Here is a 23,680-nt window from a genome sequence, read left to right as displayed (position 1 = left end):
AGGTAAGGAAATGAGTAGGAGAAAAGGTTCAGCGGGTTAAGGGTAGAATCAGATAATGGTTTTCCAATAGCAGGATCTGAGATTTGGATCTGAATTAACATGTAGAGTATTATTCTTAGAGTCGTGCAAAATGATTTTACATAGTTGTCATCTGTGCCTAGTAGTACTTTTAAAAAAGGGAAACCAAAAGTTTATTTTCTTTCCGCGTGTATTATTCTAGATGTATTAATGTTCCACTGTTTATCTATTACAAAGTGGAGAAAGGGGAGTGGAGCTTTAATCCACAGCCAAATATAAGGATTGGTGAATTGTTTAACAGTTGAATACTGTATTTCATTGATTTACTTTTATTTGGCATTCTGAGATCTCTGAAATGGAGACATTCCTTCCATTTACTACCTGCCAGCAGCAGATATGATATACTTAATCATTGTCTGCATGTGTATGGGCTTGGTCATAGCTGTTCCTACTGTCATGACAGGTGAGTTACAGGTACCGTTGGTACCACATGGTTAGTTTACTTTTCAATTTAAAAGATCATACTGTGATTTAACATTTAGGTGGGGAAAAAAAAAACTGGGTGAAGAAAGGCATAGAAGCAGAACAGCAGGGTATAAATTTGATTTTACCTGAGGCAAAATATCTGTCCCTGGAGGAATGAGCACAGTGTCAGATTTTCGTGCAAAGCTACAATCAAGTGTTTAATGTGACCTAAGAACGGAAAATAGCCTAGGTATATTAGTTTTGTTACTGAGAAACATGCAAAAGAATTGCCTGTCATGTGCTGGGCAGTGTCCCTGGGAGCAGAGGAAACTGCTATATTTCTCAACATAAATGAATTGTAGAGCTGCAGGAAGCTGGTGTGACCACTTCATGTGTCTCCTAGGACCATCATGAAGGCCTCATGTCCTAGTTTTAAGTGGCCACAGTTTTTCTCCTTAGTGGCACAATAGATAAGTGTGCTCCTTATAACTGATGGCCCCTTAGATTCATTCAGAAATAGCATTTACTTCAGAGGCAGTACTTTCCTGGTGGTAGCTGCTTTAGAACTGATTGTACTATTGTGTTATCAAAGCCGTGATTGTTGATCATAGGGAGCTTGGGAAGATGCAGAGACCAAGGTCAAAATACAGGAATAAAATCATTACCTGGTTTTGCATTAAATAGAAGCTCTTGCCTATTTTTCTGTCTTCTCAGATACAGCTGGGCATAGAGTAGCATGTAGACTCTGGAGCCCAGGGGCCTAGAGTCAGATCCCAGTTCCAGCCCTTAACTAGTGATAATCTTGTGTACGGGACCTCCCCATGCCTGTTCTGTGTTACACGGGCTTAGCACCTATCCCAGTCTTGTTACAAAGGGGAAGTTAGTTAACTTAGTTAATACAGACGAAGCATTTTTAACAGCACCTGGCTGAAAGTAAGCAGTGTATGTTAGCTGCCATTTTGGACTGGAATTATTTTCTATGAACCCTAGGGGTCAGTACCCAGAGTAGTTTGAGATGTGAAGGTATGGTTATCAATCCCATTGCTACCTCACTGGTTCCATTTAGGTTAATAATGCTACTCACTTGCTTCTCCCAAGTATTGACAGTCCCTGACTTATGATAGATCTACTCTACAATGGTACAGAAGTAGAAACCATACTTTGCATTTAGAATTTTGATCTTTTCTCAGGCTAGCAGCGCTGTGTGATATGCTCCTCTCTGGAGACGCTGGGCAGGGCACACAGCCATGCTGTCTTGGGGGTCAATGACCAGTAATACACTGCCAACACTTCTGCACCCCTACAACCATTCTGGTTTTCACTTTTAGGACAGTATTCAATATACCACATGACAAACTCGATGCTTTATTATTAAATAGGCTTTGTGTTAGATGATTTTTCTTCCACTGCAGGCTGATGTTCAGTGTTCTGAGTCATCTAAGGTCAGCTAGGTAGGCTGGGTTAGGTGTATTAAGTGGATTTTCCACTTAATGATATTTTCAACTTACAATGGGTTTACTGGCATGTGACCCATCATAAGTTGAGGAAGGTCTATATCATCCCACCCTTTTGGGGGCATATTAGTTTTGATTTTTTAAAAAGATTTTATTTATTCATGAGAGACACAGAGAGGCAGAGATGTAGGCAGAAGCAGGCTCCCTGCAGAGAGCCCAATGCGGAACTCGATCTTAGGACCCCGGGATCACGACCAGAGCCAAAAGCAGACACTCAACTGCTGAGCCACCCAGGTGCCCCTTGATTATGATTTTTTGGACAATAGTGTATGATTGAGATTAATATAGATTCACACACTTTTACACAATAAAATGGAATTAGAATTCGTTTGGAAGAAAAATCGTATTTATTTTTTAAAGTTTTATTTTTATTATTTTTAGAGAGAGTACATGCACATGCAGGAGGAGAGCCAGAGGGAGGGGGAGAATCTCAAGCAGACTCCATGCTGAGCAGGGAGCCTGACTTGGAGTTCGATCTCAGGACCCTGAGATGATAAACTGAGCTGAAATCAGGAGTTGGATGTTTAACTGTCTGAGCCAACTGGGTGCCCCCCAAAAAACTTTTTAATACATTATTTTTCTAAAAATGCCCTGCTTAGTTTCCAGCATTTGCTCAGGCTAAATCTGGACACTTTTTAGTGTGAGAGCTCTCCCAGTGTGTAGGCAATGACTCCCTTTGACAAGACTCTACCCTCCAAGACTGCTGGTCTCAGCAGAGTCGGCTTCCATTTCTAGCCTGTGACCATGGCCCATGACTAGAGCAGAAAGGCTGTTGATGCTTTTCTGAGCACTGTGCAGGGCTGTTTCAGTTATTTATTTCTTGTTGTGTGATATTTAAGTGTTGCATTGGGCCCTCAGCTGTTGAAAAACATAGGATCCTATTTCTGTTACAGCTGACAGTGAACATGGACTGTGTATCACTCACTGAAAGGTAGTTGATGAGAAGCATCAAGGATTGAATTGGAGCTTAATTCTAGAATAACCTTAGGCATGTTTATAAATTTGATTTCCTCTCAAACTTGAACTATTTTTCTTTTTTAAAAAATAATTGAGAGAGAGAGAGAGCATAAGCAGGGGTTGCAGCAGAGGGAGAGGGAGAAGCAGGCTCCCTACAAAGCAGGGAGCCCAACTCCAGGATCGATCCCAGGACCCCAAGATCATGACCTGAGCCAAAGGCAGATGTGTAACCCACTGAGCCACCAGGCGCCCCCTGAATTATTTTGTTTTCAATAATCATCTAAAAGAATTGGGCCAGCCAATTTTTTATATTTACATTGAGCTTGCTTGTAAAAAAAAAAAAAAACAGGTGTTCTGTGCAAAACACGATGGAAATGTTCCACTAAAGACTTGAGAGCTGCAAAGGGCTTATACACTGATCTTATGGTAGCTGAAAGTTAACAAGATAGGTTTTTCCATGATTCAGATTAACGAAGAGAAAGTATTCCATTTTTTATTCCTTCGGGAATTTTTAGTATAATTCAGAAAATCTTAGTTTTGTCCATGCTTTTTAAGCAATCAAACCTGTGGTTTTAAATATGATGTCGGTGGTATCATTTGTTAATTATGTGATTAGAAATTTATTGTCAGTGAAAAATGACACACAAAAATGGCATGTGCAGTGAAGCTTAAAATAGTACATCTTCACATCCATGCAAATTCCCTGGACTCCTTATATGACCTAGTTATGTGTTACTCAGAAAGAAAAAAACCTCAGGCACTTTCAGCTACTACAAGGGCTAAATATTACATTTAAATATTTTATATACTTGCTAGTTTTATTGTTTATTCATATTTTTTCCACAGGTTCCAAAAGCATTTTTTTATGATTAAGCTTTTATTTGTTTTTTAAAGATTATTTATTTATTTATTCATAAGTGGCAGAGACATAGGCAGAGGGAGAAGCAGGCTCCTTGCCGGGAGCCTGATGCAGGACTCCATCCCAGGGAACTGGGATCACGACCTGAGCCAAAGGCAGATGGTCAACCACTGAGCCACCCAGGTGTCCCTCATGATTAAGCTATTAAAAGAGTAATAGATTTGGCATTTTATTTATTTATTTTTAAAAGATTTTATTTATTTTTTGTTTGAGAGAGCACACAACCAGGGATAGGGGGTTGGGGATGAGAGAAGGAGAGAGAATCCCAAGCAGACTGTACCGAGTGTGGAGCCCAATGTGGGGCTCATTCCCACAACCCTGAGATTGTGACCCAAGCTGAAACCAAGAGCCAGATCCTCTATGGACCGAACCACTCAGGCACTCCAAGATTTGGCATTTTAGAATGTGTCTGACAGTACCTTCTTGTTTGGAGCTCGTCAGTTCCTTAAAATAAAATACTCAAGTCTTAGGCCTGATTAGCCAGGTGGCTTGTACTAAAATTCTTTAAATGTATCCAGGTTTGCTTTCTGACTGACCTGTGTGTGGTTTTTTTTTTTTTGTTTGTTTGTTTGTTTCTCAAATACAGAGCTGCCAAATGCTGTTAAACCAACTAAGAGAAATCACAGGCATTCAGGACCCCTCCTTTCTTCATGAAGCTCTGAAGGTTAGTTTCAAGGCCGCTGTTAGCCAACAGGCTTTAAAACAGTTGTCCAATATCATAGTTCTGTCAGGGCAAGCTATTTTTATGCCAAAATGAAAGTGCATATAGGAACAGAAGCTCTACAGGACAGATGACCCAGTATCTTCAATATGTCAATTATAAGGTTTGGGGGAAGTTGGGGGTGGGAGACTCAACTTGGGGGGACCCCACAGGTCAGAAGAGATTTAAGAAATATATCAGCCAATTACATTGTAGCCTTTATGTGGATCCTGACTCAAACACGCTAAAAAAAATCTTTGAGTTAGGCAAATTTGAGCTGGTGATTTGATATTAAAACACTGTTGAAGTGTGGTAATAGCATTGTGGGTTATGTTTTTGAAAAGGTACATTCTGATGTACTGATGAGATGCTTAGGATTTGCTTCAAAATGTCTGAGAGAGAAAAAAAAATGTCAGAGAGAGGTTAAACAGAATAGAATAGTTAAAACCAGACTAATCATAACTTGATAATTGTTGAAGCCAAGTGATGGGTGCCTGGAGTTCAGTTAGACATTCCCTCTGCCTCTACCATTGTATATGTTAGAAGGTTGTCCTAATACAAAGTTTTGGGTTTTGTTTTTTTTTTTAAGATTTTATTTATTTATTCATGAGAGACACAGAGGCAGAGACACAGGCAGAGGGAGAAGCTGGCTCCCTGCAGGGATCCCAATGTGGGACTCAATCCCAGGACTCTGGGATCATGACCTGAGCCGAAGGCAGATGCTCAACCACTGAGCCACCCAGGCGTCCCTGTCCTATTAAAAGTTAAAAACAAATAGAAATACAGTCACCACCCTGGAATATGGTAATTGCTTGGCATGTTTATTGAAGAGGCTGACTTCATTTAAATCTCTGTTTTCATTGCCGACCTGCTTTCGACACATCATGCCTTAGCTAGTCTGTGAAATTGGCAGTAGTAGCATCCAGAGCGGTGAGAACAAATCTCCAGCAAGATTTCATTCTTGTTTGCTTGTTGTGGGAAATCAGAGCGCAGCAACAACCCTCTTGTAACCAGGAGTTTGATATATGCTTTGAGCATGGTACACTCACTATCCAACACCATACTGTCTTTCTTCGACTTTCTACCCTAGAATTACGCCCTGACATACTCAGTCACTCGGGTAGTAAGGAGTTAAACCAAAAAACAAACTCACCATTTATTTTAAATGCTGTGGTGCTTTACTTTTGAAATTTCTGTTTTTTCCCTTTCTTTAGGCCAGTAATGGTGACATCACCCAAGCCGTCAGCCTTCTCACTGAGGAAAGAGTTAAAGAGCCCAGTCAGGACACGGTTGCTACAGAACCATCTGAAGTAGAGGGGAGTGCTGCCAACAAAGAAGTATTAGCAAGTAGGTATATGCTGTCTTAGTCCTGCTCTGAACTAGCAGAAAATATGTGTATTTCCTATCAATACATCAACTCTTTCAGAATAATGTTAATAATAGCTAATTATTGGACCATCATTATCTGTTAGGCACAGTGCTAAGCAATTACATGGATTCATTCATTCATTCATTCTGCATTTATTTAACGAGTACCTACTATGTGCTAAGCACTCTGTATGGCACTGGAAATAAACAGAAGCATAAGAACCCCAGTTTTCACGTAGCTTATTTTCTCACAGAAGGGATCAACAAGTCGGTAAGTTATATAGCTTATAAAAATGACGAATACCATAGAGAAAAGTAGAGGATGGAATGGAAGAAATGAAAAAAGGAGCACCAGTAATTGGATTTTTACCAGGTGGGGCCTTCTGAGAAGATACAAGGGAGATGAGAGAGTGAATCAGTGAGGTCCTAAGACTGATATATACACCATCTGCTCAAGGACAGCAAGGAGGCCAGAGCTTAGGCTTTAGTGGGTAAGAGGTGAGGCTGTGGAGGGACCAGGAGGCATGGCCTGCAGAGCCTTCATGCACATTTGGCTTTCCCTTTAGCTAGAGGCTAGCCAGTGGAGATCTTGGAGCAGAGGAACAATGTCCACTGGTTTCCATTTCCTAAAGGTCATTCTGACAGCTCTGTTCAGAACATAACTGCAGGGGTGAGGTCATGAACATGGGTCAGAGCAGGGAGCCCCAGACAGTCAGGAGGTTTTGCGGGTTCTGGCGGCATGGGCCGGGGGGTAGTAGTGGGGATGGTGAGGGGCACCTGCTGAAGGGGCTGTGCTTACTGTGGAGATAAGGGGCATGAGAAAGAGAGGACTTAAAGATAGCTGCAGGGTTTTTTTCCTAAGCAATGAAAATGCTGGAGTTATACTAAGCACCCTGGGAATGACTGCCACTAGAGCAGATGGGTGGCAGATGAAAAAAATGCTGAGTTTGAGGCACCTGCCAGACATCAGGTGGAGTGTCGGAAAGGCAGTGGGGATCCAAGCATGCAGCTCAGGGGAGAGATCCGGCTGCAGAGAGAGGAGACTTGGAATCATAAACCTGTGACTGGGATGGGAAGGAGACCCGGTGAGCTTTTGGGGGGTGCATGGGAGGGAATGGGTTCAGTGACTAATCCTTGGACACTCCCAGTGATCAGGGGCCGAGGCAGGTGGAGAGTGTGGACAGTGTCCAGGGAGGTCAGAGAAAGACCAGGAGAGCTGGAAGAGCTGAGAGAATGGGACTCTGAAAGCCAAGGAGACTTCCAGGAGGAAGGAGCCATCAGCTAGGGCAGATGGAGTTGATGGATAATTGGACTTTTTGCAGTTTTGAGCTACTCTGAATAATGCTGCTAAGAGTACCCTTGTATATATATTTCAGTGCAAATAGTGATTCTTTTCAGTCAACATTTTTCGTTTTTAAAGAGTTTTAAAGTTTATTTTAGAGAGGGGGGAGGGGCAGAGGGAGAGGGAGACAGGGAATCCCAAGCAAGCTCTTGGGCGAGTGTGGAGCGCGACATTGGGCTCCATCTCACAGCCCTGAGATGGTGACCAAGCCAAAACCAAAAGTCAGACACTTAACCCACTGAAGCACCCAGGCATTCCAACATTTTTCTTTTCTTTTTTTTTTAAAGGCAATTTTTTTTTAAATTTTATTTATTTATTCATGACAGACACACACAGAAAGAGGCAGAGACACAGGCAGAGGGAAAAGCAGGCTCCATGCAGGAAGCCTGACGTGGGACTCAATCCAGGATCTCCAGGATCACACCCCAGGCTGAAGGCGGTGCTAAACCACTGAGCCACCGGGGCTGACCCCTTTTTTTTTTTTATTTTATTTATACATTTTTCTTTTTGAAACTCATTTCTGTTGAAGTTTATAACTAGTTCCTCTACTTTCACTGCTGTGTAGTATTTTATGGGTGAATATGCTACAATTTTATGTATTTGTTTATTGACTTGGGGTAGTTTCCCTTTTTTTAAAATATATTTATTGCTATTATAAACAAGGCTGCTGTGAGCCATTTGATTCATGTTTCTATTACATGTATGCAAGGGCTTCTTTAATGTATGTACCTAGGAGTGTAATTGATGGGTAGTAAAATACGCTTGTCTTCAATTTTATGGGCAATATTTTCCAAAATGATTCTTTTAACTATTTATTACAATCCCACTAACAGGATTTGGCAATAGCTATTGCTCTCAAACTTGTTAGTCTATAAAATCATTGCCCATATTTTTGATATAAAATGTCTTGTGAATTTTCAATGAATTTTTTTTTACATTGGTAATGAGATTGAGCATCTTTTTCCTTCTGACCATTCATGTTTCCTTGTGAGATTTCTTTGTGTCTTCTGCCTCAATTTTTCTATTTGTTTGCTTTTTTCTAATTGATTCCTGATATTATCTTACTGATAATAAGATACATCTCTTGATACTGGCCTTATACATATGTGATATTAACCCATTCTTTTGGATTTGTGTGTTGCATACATCTTTTCCCTATCGGTGACTTGTGTTTTCACACTATGGTGATGTACTAAATTATAACTAAATAGCTAAATTTTATTGTAGATACATTTATGTCTTTTTCTGTGATTTGTGTTTTTTAAGAACTCCTTCTATACCCTGAAGTCATAGGATATTAAAATTGTGATGGTTTGATTTTCACATTCTTTAACTTATTTAAAGTGGGGGAGGGGGCAAGGCATATAGTAAGGATACGGTTTGATTCCTCATCCCCCTTACCCTCCCATACAGCTACTCAGTTATCCTGGTGCTTTTTATTAAGAAGGCTTTATTTGACCACGATCTGTAGTATCAGCTATGCGTTACATTGGATTTTCATGTTTCCCATTCTATTTCATTGAGTATCAGAGAGACCATAAGCAAGGGAGAGGCAAAGGCAGAGGGAAAGAGCGGGAGAGGCAGCCTTCCTGCTGAGCAGGGAACCAGACTCTATCCCAGGACACTGGGACCATGACCTGAGCCGAAGGCAGGTGCTTAACCATCTGAGTCACCCAGGCACCATGAGTATCTGTTTTTAATTCTTTGGGTTATGTACCCATGAATGGGATTACTGGGTCATATAACAGTCCTGTGTTTAACTTTCTTGTTTTAATATTTCTAAAAGAGGACTACTTTCATAGCTGCAACATTGTCACCCTTTAAAAATGATTAATTCCTTAATCTGGCTCAAATGCCAATGTGTAGAAATCTCCCTGATTGTCTCAGTAACAATATGTTTGCAGTTGGCTTGTGAAAATAATGATTCAGATGACATTAAAGCATTAAATATGTTTGAATGTCTTTTAAGAGACTCTTTATCAATAATCCCCCTTTTTTCTTGCAGTTTAAGGTCCAAAGAAATTAAATCCTTTGTTCTGTCATATTTTACATGTTCTGAAATTTGCTGATTTCATTCCTGTTTTATTTTTCAATGGATTTTCCTGTCCCTTGCCTTTCCTATAGACGTAGATGCTTAATTGGCATGACTGTGTTACAGATAGTGTTGCGTGTATAGTCTATCTTCTATTTTGTCATATCGAAGAAGCAAGTTCCGTCCCATTGCCCTTTTTATGTCTTTAAAATTGTTAGTGTGTTCAGAATATTATCAGCTATATTTGTTTATAAAATCTATTTTTGCAGCCATTGGTGTTTATTGCTGAGATTATTTTATTGGAGATTTCAAAATGGTAATATTCTATCATCACTTCATAATTTATTGGTTGGGATTCTCTTTCTTAGTTGTAAAAACCAAATGGTATAAAATTTACCATCTTAGCCATTCTTAAATGTACAGTTCAGTAGTGTTAAATATATTCATATTGAAATCTATCTCCAGAACTTTTTCATTTGCAAAACTAAATTCTGTATCCATTCAACAGTAATTTCTCATTCCTTTTTCCCTTCAGCTCCTGGCAGCCACCATTTCACTTTGTATGATTTTGACTACTCTGAATGAATACCTCTTTTAAGTGGAATCTTTTGTGACTAGTTACTTCACGCAGCATGATGTCCTCGAGGTTCATATTGTAGCACGTCAGAATTTCCTTCCTATTTAAGGCTGAATTGTACTCTCTTGTATCTATGTACTACATTTTGTTGACCCATTTATTCATCGGTGGGTATTTGGGCTGTTTTCACTACTTGGCTGTTTGAAATAGTGCTTCTGTGAACATGGGTGTGTAAATACCTCTTTGAGACCCTGCTTTCATTTCTTTTGGATGCATACCCAGGAGTGACATTGTTGGTTCATGTGGTGGCTCTATTTTTATTTCTTTGACAAACCTCAGTACTGTTTTCCAGAGCAGTTGCCGCACCATTTTACAATCTCACCAGTGGTGCACAAGCATTCCAGAGTTTCACCACATCTTCACCAACACTAGTTATTTGGTATAGTGTTTTTTGATTTTTTTTTTTAATAGTCATCCTGATGAGTTTGAGGTGATACCTCATTGTGGCTTTGATTTGCAGTTTCTTTGATGATTAGTGATATTGAACATCTTTCCATCTGCTTGGTGGCCATTTGTATGTTATCTTTGGAGAAACATCTATTCAAGTCCTTTACCTATTTTTTAATTGGGTTATTTTATTATTTTGTTGTTGTTACTGAGTTGTAGGAGTTATTTATATATTCTAGACATTAATCCTTTCATCAGCTATTTGATGGGCAAATATTTTCTCCCATTCTGTAGGTTGCTTTTTTATTCTATTGGCTATAACCTTTCATGCATAAAAAAATTTTTTTTAAGTTTGATTTAGTCCCATTTGTCCGTTTTTGTTTTTGTTCTGGGGCTTTTGGTTTCATATCCAAGAAATCATTGCTAAGTCCAGTGTCCTGAAGCTTTGTATGTTTATCATTTTGAAGGACTGCCAAACTCAGTTCTTCAAACTTCCATAGCAGTTGTACCATTTTGTAGTCAACAACACACAAGGGTTCTAGTTTCTCCAAATCCTTATCAACGTTTGTTACTTTTCCTGTTTTGTTTTTTGTTTTTGATAGTAGCCATCATAATGGGTGCAGACTGATATCTGATTGTGGCTTTGATTTGCATTTCCTTAATGGCTAATGATGTTGAGCATCTTTACATGTATTTATTGGCCATTTGTATATCTTCTTTGGAGAAATATCTATTCAGATTCTTTGCCCATTTTTAATATTGGGCTATTTATTTTTTTATTGTGTTGCAGGAGTTTTTAAAGCATATTCCATATATAGGTGTCTTAGCAGATACATGATTTATAAAAATTCTGTGAGTTGTCTTTTCACTTTTTTGATGGTGTCCTTTGAAGCCTAAATGTTTTTCATATTGATGATGTCAAATTTATCTATTTTTCTATGGTTGTTTATCCATTGCCAATGTAAAATCTTTTCCTGTTTTATTTTTCAATGGCTTTTCCTGTCCCTTGTCTTTCCTATAGATTTAGATGCTTAATTGGCATGACTGTGTTACAGATAGTGTTGCGTGTAGTCTGTTTTGTCATATCGAAGAAGCAAGTTCCATCCCATTGCCCTCTTTTTATGTCTTTAAAATTGTTAGTGTGTTCAGAATATTATCAGTTATATTATAATTATAATTATATTATATAATATAAGGTATTATATATGTGTATATATTATATTATAATATTAATATTAGTGACAGCCTTTGGCTGTCGTCATCATTTCTAAGACACCATTGTGTAATCCAAGATCATGAAAATTTGCACCTCTGTTTTCTTTTAAGAGTTGATATTGAGGGCCTGTTTCACTTTGAGTTCATCTTTGTAAAGGGTGGGAGGTAGGAGTTAAAAGTCACTATTTTGCATGTGACTATCCAGTTGTCCCAGTGCCATTTGTTGAGGAGATATTTTTTCCCCGTGGAATTGTCTTGGCACCTGTGTCAAAAAATAAATTGGCCATTGGGGCACCTGTGTGGCTCAGTCAATTGAGCATCTGATCTCAGCTCAGGTGTTGATCTCAGGATGGTGAGTTCAAGCTCTGCATTGGACTCCGTAGTGGGCAGATTGTGTACATTTAAAAAAAATATCAATTGACCATAAATAGGAGGGTTTATTTCTGGACTCCTAGTTCTTTTTTTCCATTGATCTATATGCCTGTTCTAATGCCAGAAGCATACACTCTTGATTACTGCAGTTTTGTGTTCTTTGTTTTTTTCCTTTTTTTTTTTTTTTTAATTTTTATTTATTTATGATAGTCACAGAGAGAGAGGCAGAGACATAGGCAGAGGGAGAAGCAGGCTCCATGCACCAGGAGCCCGATGTGGGATTCGATCCCGGGTCTCCAGGATCACGCCCTGGGCCAAAGGCAGGTGCCAAACCGCTGCGCCACCCAGGGATCCCCTGTTTTTTTCCTTTTTAAATTAAATATTCTTCATTGCTCATATGTAGAAATTCACTTAACTTTTGTACATTGATCTTTTAGCTCATCACCTCTTATTATTTATAGCTATTTTCTGTAGATTATTTTGGGTTTCCTTCATAGGTGATTATTATCTGTGAGTTATGACAGCTGTTTTTCTTATTTTCTGATCCTTCTCTATATTTTTTTAAGTTTTATTTATTTATTTGAGAGAGAGACAACGGAGGGGTAGAGGCAGAGGGAGAAGAGCACAGAGCTTGATGCAGGGCCTGATACCACGACCTTAAGATCATGACCTGAGCAAAAACCAAGAGTCGGACGCTTAAGTGACTAAGCCACCTAGGCGCCCCTAGTTTCTTTTATTTTCTTATTGAACTAGCCAGAACATTCAGAACCCTGCTGAATAAAAGTCATGATGGTAGACATTTTTGTCTCAGTCTTGGTTTTATTTTATTTTTTATTTAGAAAAGATTTTATTTATTTATTCATGAGAGAGAGAGAGAGAGAGAGTGTGTGGCAGAGGGAGAAGCAGGCTCCATGCAGAGAGCCCGATGGGGACTCGATCCTGGGACTCCAGGATTAGGCCCTGGGCCGAAGGCAGGCGGTCAGCCGCTGAGCCACCCAGGGATCTCCACAGTCTTGGATTTAAGTGGTTTTACCTTTGGTTTTACCTTTCACAGTTAAGTATAAAGTTTGCTGTGAGCTTTTCATGGCTACTTTTTCTAAGCCTAAGAATATTCTCTTTTCTTTTCAGTTGGCTTGGGTTTTTATTCCTGAATAGTGGGTGAATGTTGTTATTAAATACTTTTTCTGTATCTGGTAAGGGTGATGATTCCTCTAAGCATATCCTGCTGGTCTGTTTTCTCATGTTAACTCAGTATTGCATTCTGCAGTGAACTCAACTTGGTCTTAATATCTGATTTTTGAGGTACATTATTGGATTTTATTGGCTAATACCATGTTTCTCTTTTTACATCTGTGATTGTGTGTGAGTTTGTTGTTTCTCCTTTCTCTTATTATTCTTGGCTGGTTTGGGATAGGTGTTATGCAGGCTACATAAAATGAATTGAGGAGTATGTCCTCTATCCTCTAAAATAGTTTGTGTGAGATTGAAAATATCTGTACCTTGAATGTTCAATGCTTAGCTGACATTTTATGATGACAGGTAAAGAGACAACTTAACCTGCAAGATACAGGAATAAGACTGCAGAAGTGGGTATTCATTGCATTTTCACAGCTTATTGGCTCATCTTAAGTTTGCCATATAACTGTGAGTTACACATGTGACTTTGACATAGAGTGATAAAGTTGTTCCACAGATGAGCCACTGTAGTGAGAGCTAGGGAGCATATCAGGTTTTGTGAATGCTTTTGCCTTTTTTCCTACCATATAGCCAGAAGGGCATTGGTGCCTACATGTAGACTAATTAAATTTCTATTTATCTTACAGAAGTGATAGACCTTACTCATGATAACAAAGATGATCTTCAGGCTGCCATTGCTTTAAGTCTACTGGAATCCCCCAAAATTCAAGCTGATGGGAGAGATCTGAACAGGTTATTGTTATAATTTGTCATTAGCTCCCCGCATTAGCATGTAGGTAGAAGGGTTAAGAGCTGTGGATGCCACTGAGGGACCATTCTGCTGACCTCTTTTATTTGCATCCAAATGAAATTTCTTTTAGAGGATAATTTAAGTTCACATTAGGCTACTTACTCTTGGGTTTACTTTTTGGCAAAGCCAAACATGATAAGGGTCTTACAGTAGCTGGGAGTCTTTGAATAGAAGTCTGTAAGCTTTTGTAGTTTACAATTGCTAGAGGTAGAAACCCCATCCTGGTGCAAGCATCTAACATTATATATTCCCTTTATAAACCCAGAGCCTTTGTAAACTTCAAGGGTCGTGTTGTCAGCTCTTTGAAAATCAAAGTTATCACTCAACTACCCTGTCTCAGGAGTGACCAAGGATATCTTTTTTGAATTGGTGCCAATTTGGTGATTGTCTGGTATTGCTCATAAACATCCAGTTCCAGTGGTGGCCTGTCAGTTTCCGGACATGTTTATTCCCTCACACCAGAGAGTTGTTCTTTCAGGGAAACATAAGGCCAGGTTTTGTGTGCTAGGCAGTTTAAAGGCTCTTATCTTTAGTTGAGTGTCTCTCTTGCCTCTCTCAGTGGCAAGATCTGAGATCAGGCACTATTGCTGAAATCTAAAACTTTCAATACAGTAGCTGTAAATAGTCTTGAGCATCAGCTCGCTTCCATCATGGGCCTTATAAGTAGTAATTTCTGATGGAAGGATTAACATCTATGTCTAAACCTTACTTTTCACTTGCATTATAATTTTATAGTTACTGTATAGCCAGCAATGATGCAGCCCAGTCAGCAAATAGTTTATCTGGCATTTTGAATTATCTATGAAAGATTACCAACATTCTCCACATATAATACATCATACAGGATGCACGAGGCAGCCTCTGCAGAAACTAAACGCTCCAAGAGAAAACGCTGTGAAGTCTGGGGAGAAAATCCCAATCCTAATGACTGGAGGAGAGTTGATGGGTGGCCAGTTGGGCTGAAGAATATTGGCAATACGTGTTGGTTTAGTGCTGTTATACAGGTATGATTTTTTTTTCTTTAAAAATTTTATTTATTTGAAAGAGAGAGCACAAATGGGAGGAAGGGGTAGATGGAGAGGGAGAAGCAGACTCCCTGCTGAGCAGAGTCCAACTCGGGGCTCCATCCCAGGACCCTGAGATCATGACTTGAGCCAAAGGCAGATGCTTAACTGACTGAGCCATCCAGGTGCCCCTCAGGTATGATATTTTTAAGAGACAACTGTGTCTTCCAGAAACAACTTTGTAATTTATTAAACTGAAATATGAGAAACATATCTTAAAAAAATGAAAACAGATATGTAAGACTGGGGTGTTTTATTTTCTTCATGATATTATTGTGTTTTGGTTGATTTCCTGTGTTTGGATTTAGATGCTCTGGTGTCCAAATTGGGCAATACTAAAAACAGACTATCCTGTAGTTGTAAAAATGGTGAATAGGTGTTTTGGATCAGCATTTATTGAATCACATGTTGCAGCAGAGCAAGCAAGAGTTTGTAAGGAAAAAGCATTGGCTGGGAAGCGGTCAGAAATATCCAGGCAGGAAATGATGGTGGCTTGCAACAGAGAAGTGTGTAGCCATGGAAGGAGAGAAATACAAGCATTCTAGAGTTAGGTAGGACATCAGATCTACAGGATTTGGTGGGGCAGTTGGATATAGGGTTGAGAGTTGAGAAAGACTCCAGGGTTTCTAGTTTGAGGAACCAGGTGGGTGATAGTACTGTTTGAGGCCAGAAGAGGAATGTTTGGGTGTGCGTGAAGAGTGGGATATCATTTCAGTTTTACCTGTGCTGCCTTCAGAGTGTCACGTGAAGAAACATGTAGGCAGTTAACTACATGAATCTGTAGTTTGGTAATAAGAACTGGACTATAGATGCAGCTCTGGGAATCAATAGTATATAGATGGTGATAAAGCCAAGGGAGTGGACGAAATGCCCTAGAGAGAGTTTCTAGAAATAACTCCCAGGTGCCTTTAAACTTAACATGGCCACAGAGCAGCAGATAATCCTGCCCCTCCAGTCTTGTCCTTCACGGCACTTGACATCTACCCAGCTGCTCAGCCAGAAACAGAGACCTCCCCTTCCACACGTCAGATCTGGACTCATTCAGCTGACTGTGCCTGGCACTGTGTTTGCACTGAGGGAACAGCATGAATAAATCAGAGCCATTGCTCTATTAGAGCTTCCTTTGAAAAGAATGGGACAGAGAGTAAAATATGTATCAGGTGGTGAGAAGTGCCATAAACATGAGTGAGGGTAGAGAAGCTGGACGGAGAAGGAGGCCTTTCTGATCAGATGGGTGTTTGCGCAGAGGCCTGAGGAGGTGAGGGAATGCATCTTCTAATTACAGAAAGGACCCTGCAGACAGAGGGAAGAGCAAGTACAAAGACCCAGGTTCAAGAACTTGCTTAACGTATTGAGAAATAGGAAGAAGACAGGACTGAGTGCTCAAGGGTGTGGGGAACAGACAGTGACGATATCAAAAAGGTAGTGGAGGTGAGGGGGTGCTGGGGGTCATGATGGGGACTTAAGATTTGTACATGAGGTAGGAAAGTATTGGAAGGTTTAGAGCAGAGAAGCGAGATGATGCCACTACTATTTAAAGATGACTGGTGTTTGTGTTGTGAATAGCACGACAAAAGGAATGTGGAATTAGAGACATCGGTCATTCCTTTTGTGGGGTGAGTAGAGAGGTTGAGCACCTTACCTGCATTCACAGCCTCCTCAACCTTCACACTTGTGGGCATGTTGAAAGGAACAGAGGTCACCACTGAGCAAGATTCTTGAGTGAGCCTGGGCAGAGGGCATGTAAAGCCCAGAGCGAGGGCTTGGCCCTGAGTAGGAAAGGGGCAGGAGAGTGGTAGGGGAGGGGGGAAGGAAGATGAGGGCTGCAGACTACAGTTGAGGTACTTTAAAGTCATCATCTTTGTGACCTGAGCAGCCACTTTCTGAAGCCATGGAGAAAGGATGGACTCGGAAGTTAAAGGAGGCTTGCCATGGTCAGTGGGAAACCCGTTGGCACCAGGATACAATAGTGGGATTTCTAGAATCTGCATGTCTACTTGAGTGTGTTGACCTTAGATGCATAGCGATGTCAGTAGGACATGTTTTCCTCAGGACTTCTTAGCAGCACTCTGAGACTCTTCAGTGGAAAATGAAACTTAATTTAGGTTTTCCTAAATTTCCTGGGTTTGATGAAAGTCTGAGGAGTTAATGAAATGAAGTATGGTTAAAGACCATGGAATCAAAGCTAGAGAGAGAGAGAGAGAGAGAGAGGAATGAAGACAGGAAGGACTAGTGATTTGGGAGAACAGGAAGCGTCCTTTTGCTTGGGTCCTTGATGAAGTTACAGAACAGATGTCCTGGGGGTGCTTGGGTCAGTAATGCCAGAGGATAGGTTATGATTCAAGAGCAGAGTTTTTGAATTTGAGGTCTGAGAATTGGCCAAGTCTCAGGAATTGACATATCCTGGGTGTGACCTTAGATACCGGTGTAGAGATGGAATAGAGGACTGCCTCACTAGAGAGAAGATGCTTGCGTAGCCAAGGGGTCCGCGGGCTGGAAGTGCTTGTGTTCCTTCACCAAATATCAGTTGAACACTCACTGTATGTCCAGCTCTATTCTAAGCCCTTAAGATAAAGGAATGAATAGAACCAAGACAGGGCCTTGCCTTTATGGAACTTAAATTTTTGTGAAGCAAGACTGACAAGGAGCAGTAAACTGCAGAAGTAACTAGTTAATTAAGCAGCTAAATGTATATAACATGTTAGGTTGCAATTGGTGTGATAGAAGTAGGAGCAGGTTAAGGCAAAGCAGAATTGCTGCAGGAGAGATTGGAGCAGGGTGCAGCAAGGTAGGTTAGGCCTCCTTGACCAGGAGGATGAGGTTGGAGCAGGTGCCAGATATGTAAGAGGTGAGGGAGGGAGGCCGGCAGCTTCTGGGGGAGAACATTCCAGGTGAGGGAAACCCGAGAGCACGGGCCCCAAGGTCGGAGCAGGCTTGGTGTGCTCCTGGGGCATCCGGGAGGCTCGAGCGGCTGGGATGCTAGGAGCAGAGGGAAGAGTCACTGGAGGTGAGGCTGGGGAGTCACTGCAGGCTCTGAGCAGAGGAGTGACTCTGACTTGTGTCTTAAAAGGCTCGCTGTGGCTGCTGTGAGGAGTGCAGAACGGGGGCAGGGGGTGAGGGACAGGTGGAGTGAATGTTGCAGGGGGCTGCCACACTTGTCCATGGGGCAGGTGACGCTGGCCTGGACCTAGCCAGTAGCCATGGAAGTGCATTCTTGATTTATTCAGAGGGCAGAGCTAACAGGGTGTCCTGTTGGGTTGGGTACAGACAGGACTTGGGGAAGGAAGAAGAGCTGTTAACCTATGGCAGGTGTCAGTGAATCAGGAGCTTTATTTCAGTCCTGTTAGGAAGACAGAGGAACCTGTGTGGCAGGTGAAGTGGTACAGGGGAGGTCCTGGAGGCAGAGAGACCCTGTGCAGTGAGCCAGGTGAGCAGTGAGGGGAGACCCATGAGGGCACTTGATAGGGACAGTAGGAGGAGGTGGTTCTAAGGAGCACCCCAGAGTCCAGGTGACTTCTTTCTCCTTGGATGTGCATGGTTAAGAAAGAGAGGGGATTCGAAGATTCTTCTGAAGTTCTGAACTTTGATGAGTGGAGGAGGGGGATAGAATTAAGTGACACAGGAGAAGAAGCAGATGCCAGAGTGTCATGTGGATACTGGATTGGGAAATGTAATCAGCTCACACTTGGAGGGTTTTTAAGAATGGCGGTGTCTTTGGGGAAATCCAGATTTGGGCGAGGAGAGGAGGTAGAGAGGAGTGACTTGGAAATGTGAAGCCCGTTTTCCCATGGCAGAGCAGAAGTTCTGGGAAGAGTCAGGGCCACGTCAGCAGAGTGAGAGTGGCCCCACGTGGGAGGGCACAGGTGAGGTGGGAAGAGGAGAGAGCAGATCAAGTCGAGAGCAGAGCAGTCTCGCCCTGGCTCCAGGTAGCACGTTGATGGAACAATGTGACCTGATCCTAAAGGCACCACCCAGTTGTGTGCTCACCCTGCTGGTTGAATCCCCGCCTCGCTGGGGGAGTGGGAGGGAAGCCAGAGGCTGTTGTCTCCCCAGGACGTTCATTCCAGAGTGGTTCATCTGGGTCTTTCCTGAGGGGTTTTCGTCTGAGGAGTGTGTTGGGATGCGGAGTTCTATTCATACAAGGGATTTTTACAAACATTAATCTTCAGAAGATATTCATAGTAGGATTACGTATGCTTTATAAATAAGCCAGAGATTACTGCTACTGAATTTTTTTTAATGCAGTTCTTGTGACAAAGAGTGGAGAGTAGCCCACATTGCTGCACTCAGCACCCAGCTTTAGAAATAAATGGTGGGTTCCCTGTGCTCTCCAGGCCTTGCTGTCCCCATTCCAGTCACAGCCTCCCTTCCCCACAGATAAGACCATAGCTGTACGCATCCCTCAACACACAGGATATAGCTCTGAGATTTCTCCATGTTGATCCTAAAGCTCTTGGGCATTCACTTTCACAGCTGTGTACTAGTTCATTTTAGGAAAATATTTTTTTCTGGAACGTTATTTTAATGACTATATAACGATCTATTGTGTACATGAACTTTACCTTGTTTAATCCATCCCTCCTGTTACCCGTGATGTTTCTGGTTTTTTCCTTAAAGAATTACTATTCCGTTGGCTCAGTTTGTACACATAGCCATCATTCCCTCAGATGTCGCAGTGGTAGAAATAGCAGGTGATAGTCACATGCACTTTCAAGGTAAAAGATCTTTCTGCTGCAGTTATCTTGAAAGCAAGGCTATGAATCTCTTTGTTTATTTCAGTCTCTCTTTCAACTGCCTGAATTTCGAAGACTTGTTCTCAGCTACAGTCTGCCACAGAATGTTCTTGAAAACTGTCCAAGTCACACAGTAAGTTGGTGTGGAGAAGTCCTCACTCGTGTTTGGTCCCTCTCATCCCAAAGGCTTTTAAGTTCTGGCCCACACTGATAGCTGTGATGTCCTCTGGCTTGTGCTAGTATTTGTTTTCATTTCCAGATGGCTTTTTTCCTTCTTTGTAACATGAAATGAAAATGAAGTAGGAATAAAATGAGAACAGTTCCCAGAAAGTGGCAAGTCATCTGACAGCCTCAGCTCTTCTGCCTCTGGGCAGGAGATTCAGAAATTCTAAGTCACAGAATGTTCGTGTAGTGTCCTTTCCTTTCCCTCCCGCTCAGGTGTGGGTTGCAAAGTGGGTGACCCAATGCTGGAGGCCTGGACCCTTCTAGAAGAGCCTGTGGTCGTTCAGCTCTCGCCACAGGACATGGCTTCCTGCCAGCGATCCAACCCTCGCCAGGATCTCACTTTGGGGATGCATTTTCCTAATGCGAGGGAGGGCAGCTTCAGAAAATAAGCATTTTGCCTTTCCAACAGCACTCCCCTCCTGGCTTCCACATGGATATTTCAGTTAAGGTAATCCCCTCCACAGACCGGATCAGAGGGCCTGTGGGGTAGTCTGTGTCCTGACTGACCTAGAGCTAGGTAAATGTCAGGGAGGGATCTCTTACAACTTTTCTCTTTCATGCGTTCTGATTTCCTACATGGGGGGTTGTGAGAGCACACATTGCCATCTTCTCCACAGGAAAAGAGAAATATCGTGTTTATGCAAGAGCTGCAGTACTTGTTTGCTCTGATGATGGGATCAAATCGCAAATTTGTAGACCCTTCAGCAGCCCTGGATCTCTTAAAGGGAGCATTCCGATCACCTGAGGAACAGCAGGTACGAAAAGCCTGTTATCCCCATGTTTCCCTCAAAGTCTGTGAAGTTTGAAGTCACACCTTGTTGCTATCCAAGTAATGTGGCTCCGGATCAGCTCTGAACGTGACTACACGGGATGGGAAGCAGACTGGGGCTGTTGGAGTAGAGAGGAGGAGGTCAGAAGATAACCTCGGTGAATCAGAGCAAAGGGTTGCTGACAAAAGTAAAGCCCTGTGACTCCCCCTGCGCCTCAGAACGGCCCAGATAAAAATCCCATTTGCAGCATCATCTAGACCCTGAGTTGAGCAGCTGTTCTGAGCTATTTCTCTCTCCTAGACATTAGTAATTGCCTTTCTCTATCTTCTGTTAGAAAACACAGCCATCACCATTGGAGGAGCACCTTCTTCATAAAATTTAGTTTTCCCTTTGATTATCCAAAGGTCCTACAGTTCTATCGAACACTCAAAATGTTTCATCAAAGTGTCCTTTCTCCATTCTGACCTCCTCCTGTTCTACAGCACTAGGCTCTGTTCTCCCGACCTTTTTAAAAAATTTTTTTATTTTTATTTTTTATTTTTTTTAAGGCCTACCTAGAAGATTTTGTGTGTTCTTACAAATAGACGTGGCTGGAATTGGTGGTGTTCCAATCTCCTCGTAGCCACATGCTGGTCAGTGGCTGCTCGTCTCTGCAGTTAGCTGGCTTCCGGTGTTCCTTTGTCTCTTCATGCTGCTTGTCCTTAATAAATCCTTCAATAGTAATAGAATCTTAATCATTGGTAGGATTAGGGCAGATTTTTGTGTCCCTAAGTATGGTACTGGGTCTAACTCTTATGCAATTTGTGCCTCTCTTGTAGCAAGATGTGAGTGAATTCACACACAAGCTCCTGGATTGGCTAGAGGACGCATTCCAGCTAGCTGTTAATGTTCAGTGAGTGTTGAGGATTTTTTTTTTTTTTTTGTATAGCCTTTCTACTCACAGTGGTCCAATGAGAATTCAAGGAGGGAGGGCAACTACTCTTCTCAAGTAGGAATTGCTGGTTTTTGCCAAACTTCAAGGGGGTAACCATTCAGATACTTGTCATTTTTTTATCCTCCTTGCCTTTAGTTTTTCTCCCTGAAGATGCAGATAATCATCTTAACCTGCCACCTTTTACTGAAAGGGCCATAACCCTGAACTTTGTAAAATCATAGCCTGTGCTACCCAATGTGTTAAAAGGTCGAACCAATCCTAGATGTGAACGTGGCGGTGTAAGACGGGTTAATCAACTTTAATCGTTGCAGTCACTGAAATGAACTTCAGAAGTGAAATTCAGGGCAAAGAATATTCAAAGAATCCCCTTTTGAATGTAGATGGCGAGAAATTTTCTAAATCGTTTTAACTCTAAATAAAAGAAATACACATGTTAAGATGTTAAGGTGGGCTTGTCCATTTCTGTTGTACTACTGGGAAAACTTCTGTTTATTTGCAGAACTGTGCAAAGAGGGTGAATTCTTGTTGCTTCTGTCCTATTCTAGAATTTATATACATCTGTCACTGGGTGTAGATGCGTTTGTTGAATGTATACAGATACAAGTATTTCTCTGCATGTAGGACTCTCCCGTTAGACTTTCAGCTCCTCACAGCCAGCTCTCATGCCTATATATTTGCTCAATGAGTATTTAAACTGAGTTAACCTGTTACTTTTTGGACCATACTTGGCTCTTTGGAGGTTGATGAAAATGTACTATTTTTGCTTTTGAATGTTGGTTAGGTTTCGTGTAGTGCTTATCTGATCCAAATGATAGAGAACTGTTTTCCTTTTCTTAAAAGCAGCAATCCCAGGAACAAATCTGAAAATCCAATGGTGCAGCTATTCTACGGTACTTTCCTCACTGAAGGGGTTCGTGAAGGTAAATTCTCTGCTGTAAATGTTAGTTCTAGACTTGTGTGACTATCTGTATTCGTCGAAAAGGCTTTTGAGTCAGGCATTTACGGGTATGGCTCTACCTCTTAGTATGTGTGTAACATGGACAAACTGTGTGAATGCTTGGATCCTCAGTCTGTTCATCTATAAAATGGGCATAGTGTTTTTATCTCAGAGTTGTTAATTAAATTGTATACTTTGCACAGCCCAAACCTAGTATTAATGTCAGACCTGGTGATGCTACTCAATTTTCTGTGTTGTTTCTTCCAATGTAGTATTTATTTATTTTATTTATTTTTTTAAACTTTTTTTTTAAGATTTTATTTATTCATGAGAGACACAAAGAGAGAGAGGCAGAGACATAGGCAGAGGAAGAAGCAGGCTCCATGCAAAAAGCCTGATGTGGGACTTGATCCCGGGACTCTGGGATCATGCCTTGAGCTAAAGGCAGACGCTCAACCGCTGAGCCACCCAGTTGTCCCCCAATTTAATATTTAATCTCAAAAGGTTTTGATGAGTTAGACTGTCAAAGATCTTTCTCTATTTTAGAGACTTATCAAAGCTGCATGTGTAATTGTAAATTTTTTTTCACAATGGAGAATTTTTATCATCCAGATAGAGCATTCTAAAAACCCCCATGAACTCAGCAACCATTAGTCCATGACCAGACATCCCCAAACTCCTTTTTCCTCTTATGCTTCTGATATTCTCTGTATAACAACCCAATACCACTATTCACTCCAAAAAAAAATAGCACTTAATATCAAATATCTAGGGATCCCTGGGTGGCGCAGCGGTTTAGCGCCTGCCTTTGGCCCAGGGCGCGATCCTGGAGACCCGGGATTGAATCCCACGTCGGGCTCCCGGTGCATGGAGCCTGCTTCTCTCTCTGCCTGTGTCTCTGTCTCTGTCTCTGTGTCTCTCTCTCTCTCTCTCTCTCTCTGTGACTATCATAAATAAATAAATAAATAAAATTTAAAAAAAAATCAAATATCTAGTCAGTGTTCAGGTATCCAAGTTGTTTTATAATTTTATATACGGGGCGGGGGGGTGTGATGTGTTATTTTTTACAATTTATTTTATTCAGGATCCAAATGTGGATCATTT

The 23,680-nt window shown here is 41.3% G+C and overlaps 1 protein-coding gene across 6 annotated transcripts in view; it reads left to right on the top strand.

Annotated features, from left to right (window-relative positions):
* USP28 (ubiquitin specific peptidase 28) overlaps positions 1–23,680 on the top strand; it is a 67,839-nt gene that overhangs the window by 18,375 nt on the left and 25,784 nt on the right. For 4 of the 6 annotated variants that reach the window (XM_055304771.1, XM_055304770.1, XM_055304772.1 and 1 more), the window contains 8 exons: positions 4,460–4,537; positions 5,788–5,920; positions 13,750–13,855; positions 14,758–14,917; positions 19,757–19,843; positions 20,553–20,690; positions 21,524–21,597; positions 22,480–22,559. In XM_055304771.1, the coding sequence (XP_055160746.1) occupies positions 4,469–4,537; positions 5,788–5,920; positions 13,750–13,855; positions 14,758–14,917; positions 19,757–19,843; positions 20,553–20,690; positions 21,524–21,597; positions 22,480–22,559 (847 nt within the window). In that variant the 5' untranslated portion in view covers positions 4,460–4,468. The remainder of the gene's footprint in view (positions 1–4,459; positions 4,538–5,787; positions 5,921–13,749; positions 13,856–14,757; positions 14,918–19,756; positions 19,844–20,552; positions 20,691–21,523; positions 21,598–22,479; positions 22,560–23,680) is intronic. The other 2 variants (XM_055304773.1, XM_055304769.1) reach the window with 1 other exon arrangement.

Source organism: Nyctereutes procyonoides, unplaced genomic scaffold, assembly GCF_905146905.1.
Source record: "Nyctereutes procyonoides isolate TBG_1078 unplaced genomic scaffold, NYPRO_anot_genome, whole genome shotgun sequence".
Classification (NCBI taxonomy): domain Eukaryota; kingdom Metazoa; phylum Chordata; class Mammalia; order Carnivora; family Canidae; genus Nyctereutes; species Nyctereutes procyonoides.
Note: the sequence above shows the minus strand (reverse complement) of the source record. Positions and strands in the feature narration are given on the sequence as shown.